This window comes from Fringilla coelebs (assembly GCF_963513975.1).
Source record: "Fringilla coelebs genome assembly, chromosome: 2".
Lineage (NCBI taxonomy): Eukaryota > Metazoa > Chordata > Aves > Passeriformes > Fringillidae > Fringilla > Fringilla coelebs.
The window spans coordinates 8,014,804-8,022,349 of NC_140029.1; the positions used below are offsets into that span (position 1 = coordinate 8,014,804).

Consider the following 7,546-nt stretch of genomic DNA (forward strand, 5'->3'; position numbering starts at 1 on the left):
AATCCGACAGGGCTCCCAGCTCTGAGCCCTTGGCATCGAGGGGTTTTGCATCTTACAGGAGGGTGAGTTCCACCAGCCCCAGGAACACTGTGGAGGGAAAGCTCACCTGTCAAGGTGTGGTGGATGTGTGGCTTCTTCAGCTGCAGGAGAGGAGCAATGGCATGTGTGGGGCTGATGAGCTGTTCCTAATTTCCAGTGAGTCAAATAAAGTTAAATAGTCCATCTTCAGTGAATTGGGTCATGGGCAGTGACCTGTTCTGGAAAAGTGGCCTCTGATGCAGAAAATCTGGTGTTAAGGCACTTTTCATTTCCCCTTCCAGGCGAAGCACAAGTTGATTAGGAACACTAAGATGATTACCTCTGCTTTGCTGTATCTCTTAATTATGCCCTAATTAATATTGATTAAAATCTGGCAAAGGCAGCTTAAAGCACCTGCTGGGGTTTTATCCTCAGTTACTTCTTCACCCAAAACCAACAGCTCTTAAACTGCACAATGCAGTCTATTACAGATCTAGCTGTACCTGTGATGGCTGGAGCCTCCTCCTACCAACTGCACCCTTGGTCCAGCTATTTAGGGAAGGATTTGGCACGGCAGCTCTTAGCTCGGGGTTCCTGATTGTTAATGTGAGATCCCAGGACAACAGGCTTGGGATCTCTTAGTTTTAGGTTTAAACTAAACGTCTCTCCCCCTGTACAGGGTGCTGGTGAGGCCACACCTCAAGTGCTGTGTCCAGTTCTGGGCCCCTCAGTTCAGGAGGGGCATTGAGGGGCAGGAGAGAGCCCAGAGAAGGGAGCAGAGCTGGGGAAGGGTCTGGAGCACAAGTCCTGTCAGGAGAGGCTGAGGGAGCTGGGAATGTTTAGGCTGGAGAAAAGGAGGCTCAGGGGTGACATTATTGCTCTCTGCAACTCCCTGACAGTAGCCAGGTGAGGACTGGTCTCTTCTCCCAGGTAACCAGCGACTGAGGAGAGCACTGCCAGGGGAGGTTTAGGTTGGACAGCAGGAAGGATTTCTTCTCAGGAGGAATGATTAGACATTGGAATGGGCTGCCCAGGGAGGTGGTGCAGTCACTGTCCCTGGAGGTGTGTAAGGGAAGGCTGGATGTGGCACTCAGTGCCCTGGTCTGGGTGACACGGGGTGTTCAGTCACAGGTTGGACTCGATGATCTCCGAGGTCTTTTCCAGCATAATTCAATCTGTGATTGTGTGAAGAAAGCCCTGGAGGCGTGAGCCATGAACTGTGAGCCGCCTCCGCCTCCCTTCCTCCCCGGCCCCTCGCAGTGTGTCGAGGAGCGTTTTAAGACACAGAGAAACGGGTCCAGGAACACCGGGATGGGAACTGCCCGGGACGGGCACTAAAACGGGATGGGCACTGCCCAGGACGGGCACTAAGCCGGGATGGGAACTGCCCGGGATGGGCACTGCCCCGGGACGGGCACTGCCCCGGCTCCCGCCTGGATCGGGACCTGCGGGTCTGGAGCGAGGGGAACCCAGCCCCGGTCCCCGCGGGGCCTCCCGTGGAATCACGCTGCTCGGAGACGGCAATCACTGCTGTGGACTAGTTTTAATTATCTATTTTCTAGTTAGATACGGATCACGTACAGGTTTTGTTTATATTATCCACTGAAACGCATGCTGGAGTGTTTCAGACTGGGCTTTGTTTGCCGCTGCTGTGGGGATCGGGACACCTTCGCGCGCGCCGCTTTCCCTTGTGTTCCTTTGTGCAGTAAATGGACTGGCCTGCACTGCACGGCCTCACCCAAACTCCGGCCCCGCGCAGCGCCTGACCCTTCCTGCCCGGATCCCGGGGCGCTCCCGTGTGTCTGTGCCCGCTCCCGGGAGCGCCCCGTACCCGCTGTCCGTGCCCGCCGTCCGTGCCCGCCCCATCCCGGGGCTCGCCCCGGGCCCGGAGGCGATGAGGGGATCCCGAGGCTCCGCCCCTTCCCGCGTGCCATCACCGCGCCGGAAGGGTTTCGGCGCGCACGTGACGTCAGCCCTTCCTTCTTTCCCGGAGAGCCGGAGTGAGGTAGGGGCGGGGAGGCCGCGATCTCGATTCCGATCCCGATCCGCCGCCATCCGCGCCCGGGCGGCCGCGGGAAGGGGCAGGGCGGGGATGGGGCAGGAGCGGGGTGTCGCTGAGCGGGCCGCGGGTGTGGCTGAGCTGTCCCCGTGTCCCCGCAGGGCGCCATGGGCCGTGTTATCCGCGGGCAGAGGAAAGGCGCGGGCTCCGTGTTCCGCGCCCACGTGAAGCACAGGAAGGGCCCGGCCAAGCTGCGCGCCGTGGACTTCGCCGAGCGGCACGGCTACATCAAGGGCATCGTCAAGGTACGGGCGGGCCCGGCTCCGCTGCTCGGGGGACATCGGGCACCGGGGCCCGAGCCCCGCTCCTGCTGCGCTGCCAGCAGTGCCCGCGACCCTCTGGCCAGCCCTCATCCCGTCTGGTCCGGATCCAGGTTTCTCTGTTCTTAAGTAGATCATATCTCCTGAAAAGTTAAACTCTTTTAGGTTTACGAGAGCATCTCAGCAGAGGGGGCACCCTTAGCCAGCAGTAGGGTTTTCTGCTGGAGCTTTGCTAAGAGTAGCGGTACTAGCGTGGTTTTATGTTGCCTAGGAATTCCCTGTACCTCAGGAAACGTGGCTGGGGAGTTTCCCGTGTAGTTAATTGCATATTTAAAAAGAAAAATCAGATATTTGTAAATGCCAAGTGATATCCATCACTTTAGTCTTGAGAAGTAGGAGCACGGCAGTAGCTGTATTTGGAGTGTGATAGTGGTTCAGGGGTGCTGCAGGGACTTTTTTGGGTGTCAGGGACTGTAGAGTGCCAGCAGTGCTACTGGCTGGATGCTCTGAGCAGCCCTTCAGCGTTCTACAGCACCGTCCTGTTCAGTTGTAGAGAGAATTTTCTTCACTGACCTAGCTGAGGTGGTGATAGAAGGTGGGTAGTAGTAGGCTTTGATTTGAACTTGGTCCTGCACAGGGGAGTTGGCCAACAGGGCTGAAAAAACGTCAGCAGTGGACACCAACAGTTTATGAGCTGTCCTAAAAGACAAACACATCTTAGAGATGTGTCAGAGTCACTGTAGTTTGTAAATACATGGTCGAGTATTTTAATCCCAGTGTGCATCAGGAACAGAATGGCTGTGTTTTTTCAAGTGTAAAAGAAACAACAAGTTGTGCTTCCTTATTTAGGAGCTTCAGAAACTTCGTTTTACCCGATTGCAGAATGTTAGAAATGCTTCAATCCCAAGCAGACGCATGGAGAAATCTCTGCTGTGCCCTGCTTGTCCTGCCTAGAGGTGGTTGTGCAAAGTGAAAGTGGATATCTTAGTATGGAGAGACTGGGTTCCTGCAGAATGTCAGGAATAAAACTGTTCAGACAGGATTAGCTACCAGCAGCACACTTATCCAGGCATTATTCTATGATCAGTGAATGATTTGGGCTGGGAGGGACTTTAAAGCTCATCCAGTTCCAATCCCCTGCCATGGGCAGGGACACCTTCCACTAACCCAGGTTGCTCCAAGCCCCATCCAGCCTGGCTATGAACACTTCCAGGGATGGGGCAGCCACAGCTTCTCTGTGCAGCCTGTGCCAGTGCCTCCCACCTCACAGGGAGGAATTCTTCTCTGATAGGATGGGGTGCAGCTGTTGCAGCTTGTGTGGTATCAAATGGGAACCCTCAGCCCTGAGACATGTCGTGCTGAGGATGATCCCAAAGTAACCATCCCCCAGTTGTCTTTGGTTCCTGCAGAGCCCCTGGCAGGGGCTGTGTCCTGCCCTCGAGCAGCTCTGCATTCCCACAGGACATCATCCATGACCCCGGGCGGGGCGCGCCGCTGGCCAAGATCGCCTTCCGCGACCCGTACCGCTTCAAGAAGCGCACGGAGCTCTTCATCGCCGCCGAGGGCATCCACACCGGCCAGTTCGTCTACTGCGGCAAGAAAGGTGGGCAGGGCCTGGGGCTGGAGCTGGGGCAGGGCCTGGGGCAGGGTGTCCCAGCGCCTGGAGTTCAGGATGCTGGAGTGCAGGACTCTGCTGCCGCAGGGTCTGTGATGCCACCCTCCCATATTCAGCAGGGCTGTAACCCCGGCCCAGGGCCCCCAGTGAAGCCGTGGCTGCTCTCTTGCTCTTTGCAGCCCAGCTGAACATCGGGAATGTTCTGCCCGTGGGCACCATGCCCGAGGGCACCATCGTGTGCTGCCTGGAGGAGAAGCCCGGTGACCGCGGGAAGCTGGCGCGCGCCTCCGGGAACTACGCCACCGTCATCTCCCACAACCCCGAAACCAAGAAAACCAGAGTGAAGCTGCCCTCAGGCTCCAAGAAAGTAATTTCTTCTGCAAACAGAGCTGTTGTGGGTAAGGAGCAATCACTGTGAACTTGTCACTGGGTGCTTGTCACTGAATCTTCCATACAAGGCCCCAGTTTTAATAACCACCTTGAAAACAGTGTCATGTGCAGGCTGGACAGTCTGTGCTCAGGTGCCTGGCTTGTATTTTACACCTGCATTACTTTTGCATGTTGCTAACCTAAATTTGGAGGTTTGATCTAGTGAGAGGACAGAAAAGTAGATGCTCATTGTCCTCAGGAATTGTTCAGTCTGTAAAACCTGCACTTCTTGGGGAAGGACTTAGATGGGAAATGACGTTTTGATTTCCTGCTTCTGGTACACTGAAGGAGCCTGTTGGTATTGTCAGGTGGGTGGAGTGTTCTGGGAGGTCTGACAGGGAATGATAAAAACACTGCCAGGAAGCAGAGGCTGCACCAGGTTGGTTGTGCACCTGACTGACAGCTGAGATGGCTGCTGGTGAAACGTGCCTGCCTCTGCATGGAAGGCACTGAAGTGCATAATGTGGTGTGTTATTCCAGTAAAATTGACTCAGTAAATCATGAAGCAAGTAGGTATTTGACCTCAAAGTTCTTAACAGTCCCCTGGGTTCTTTCAATTCATACTTCACTTGAAAAGCTTAATGTTGCTCAGAAAATCATTGCAGTAAAACTGGCAGTGCTTTAGAAAGAAAGCTCAGTCTGTGTGTATTGGATCAGAAAGAAGGCTGTAGCTCAGCTCTGATGTCGCTGTTGGTGTTGCCTTTCGGTGGTACTGGCGTGTGCTCTGTTTGGGTGTGACCATTCCTGCTGTTCCCTGCAGGAATCGTGGCTGGTGGAGGCCGTATTGACAAGCCCATCCTGAAGGCCGGCCGTGCCTACCACAAGTACAAGGCCAAGAGGAACTGCTGGCCACGTGTCCGTGGTGTGGCCATGAACGTGAGTCTGTCTAGAGTCATCCCTGTCCCCTCTGACAGTTCAGGAAGGATTTGTGGGATATTGGGACAACCCTGGCATGTATCTGGGAGGGAAGTTCCTGGATAAATGTGCAGCCACAGGGTGAATTGGCAGCACTTGGTGGTAACTGCACCAGTGAAAAGTGAAGTAGTTATTTCTTTGTCCCCTTGAACCTGTTGATTTCTGTTGAGCAGCAGTTTCTGTGGTTACATTGCTGTCTTGCTTCCCCCCTGCCCAGCCTGTGGAGCATCCCTTCGGAGGAGGCAACCACCAGCACATCGGGAAGCCCTCGACCATCCGCAGGGACGCTCCGGCGGGACGCAAGGTGGGGCTGATCGCCGCGCGCCGCACGGGCCGGCTGCGGGGCACCAAGACTGTGCAGGAGAAGGAGAACTGAGCTCCCACCCTGGGGGCCACACAATAAATCTGTACAACACAGCTCGTGTGGAGTCCGTGCTGTCTGCTGCTGCAGTGGGGATAAGGCTGGGATCGTGTTCAGCACAGGAAGCTGTGAGTGGAGATTCGGGGTTTTTCCCCTTGTCTTGCAGAGCAGGGATTCTCTCAGCCAGCACTTGCAGTCTGTAAGCTGCAGTCCTGCAGGATGGAGTAACACTTCTGTGGATGCTCTTGTGCCCTGATGTGTTGTTCTTGTTGGCCTGGTTCTGTGGAAGCTGAGGCCTGACAAAGCAATCAAGTAATCCTGTGGTTAAACTTGGCAATCTGGCCGTAAGGATGCTCAGTTTCCTAAGTTCATAACCTCAAACATAATGGTTTCCATTTTCATCTTTTGGGGCAGGGGAACTTTGAGTTGCAAACTTGGGAAGTATTTCAGCTGCTCTCACTGCACGGTTTGGGCTTGCTTTTGGAACTCTGAGGCTCAAGCCAAATGAGAGGTGCCAAAAATACAAGGTATTACACAGACTGCCCCCTCTACTCATCAGTTTTTGGGAAGGGCAGACAGCTTCAAACATCTCCCCTTAGCAGGTTGGTCATGCTGGGATATTCCAAGGTGCTGCAGTAATGTGGGCAGCAGCACTAATGCCCACTGGGAAGCTGTGTTCTCCTAAGAACAGCTGTCCTGTGAAAAGCCAGCTTCTGTAAGGGAATGAGAAAAGTAATGGGGTTTAGTGCAAAATGGCTTTTACAACTTTCCTGGACTGGCTTTAGGAGGGAAAAATCGCTGCTAGCAGATGGGGCTCAGCTTCATGTCTGAGCACAGCCAAAGCCAGGGCTCCTGTTGATCTCAGCAGCTCTGGCAGTGCTGGAGGGGTCTGAGCCAAGGACCAGACTTCCTATGGGAATGACTTGCATTGATGGGAACCCAGTGGAATGCAAAGTGGGAGAAGTCATTTTTACACCCACCCACAAATCCAGTACTGGAGCTGGCCATGTGTGTCTGGTAGGGGAAAGGCGACTTAAAAAGCCCAAACCACACCTTGGAGAAAGGCATCAGAGCCCACTGGGAAGAGAAAGCAAGGCAAGGACAAGTTTTCTTTGTTTATATTGCTCCAGTTCCACCAAGGTCTGAAGTTCACATCTGTTCTTGCCATGAGGTCAGAAGCTCTTGGGTTCCTGTGCTCTCCTGACAGGGCCCACAGTGTAACACTCCTTCCAAACACCATCAGAAGAGCAGCTGAAGTATTTAATGTTCCACAAGAATTTGCATTAAAAATGCACCTAAAGGACTCACAGAAAATCAGGGTTTCCAACCACTTTTGGGTCTGTTGACACTATTTTTGGGAAGAGGGAGATGGTTACTGACCCTTGGCTGCCTCTGCTGCTGTTCCAGGCTCTGACAGTGCCCATGAGTGTTCACAGCCACAGGGTCAGTGCACCAAGCCCATGAGTAGGGAGTAATTAATACAAATTATTAAAAATAAATAAGTACCATATTACAGGGTTTAATGCAGCTCCAAACACATTTAATGTAAACATACAGGATGCAATGCCAGAAGCCTCTAAATTCACACCGTAGTATGAGCATTTCAAAGATTTTTCTTCACCAAACTCCAGTTGCAGCCACTATTCCAATGCAGTCTCCTGTTAGCAACATGAACATGGAACTTAGAGAAAACACTGATCCTGGCAAATGACAGAGGACTCAAGGGGCAAAATGCTCCTCCAGCCCCAACACCTCCAGTGCTAAAAATCTGTGAAAAGAAACATGAGGGAAGAGGGAGTAAGATAAAGCAAATAAACAATGAAAGGCTCTAGAGAAACCAACCTGCAATGAAAAATTAATGTAAACTGAAATAAATTTCTAAACCAAAG

The 7,546-nt window shown here is 53.3% G+C and overlaps 1 protein-coding gene across 1 annotated transcript; it reads left to right on the forward strand.

The window, feature by feature from the left end:
- The first annotated feature begins 1,967 nt into the window (after positions 1–1,967).
- Positions 1,968–5,713, forward strand: RPL8 (ribosomal protein L8). Its single transcript, XM_084226736.1, has 6 exons — positions 1,968–2,023; positions 2,179–2,322; positions 3,799–3,940; positions 4,132–4,350; positions 5,142–5,257; positions 5,514–5,713. The coding sequence occupies exons 2-6, from the start codon at positions 2,185–2,187 to the stop codon at positions 5,670–5,672; spliced, it is 774 nt and encodes a 257-aa protein (XP_084082862.1). The 5' UTR covers positions 1,968–2,023; positions 2,179–2,184; the 3' UTR covers positions 5,673–5,713.
- Positions 5,714–7,546: the final 1,833 nt, after the last annotated feature.

Coding starts and splice junctions, on each gene's coding strand:
- RPL8 (XM_084226736.1), top strand. CDS start 2,185: ATGGGCCGTGTTATCCGCGGGCAGAGGAAAGGCGCGGGCTCCGTGTTC. Junction 3,941..4,131: donor CGTCTACTGCGGCAAGAAAG/GTGGGCAGGGCC, acceptor TGCTCTTTGCAG/CCCAGCTGAACATCGGGAAT. Junction 4,351..5,141: donor TGCAAACAGAGCTGTTGTGG/GTAAGGAGCAAT, acceptor TGTTCCCTGCAG/GAATCGTGGCTGGTGGAGGC.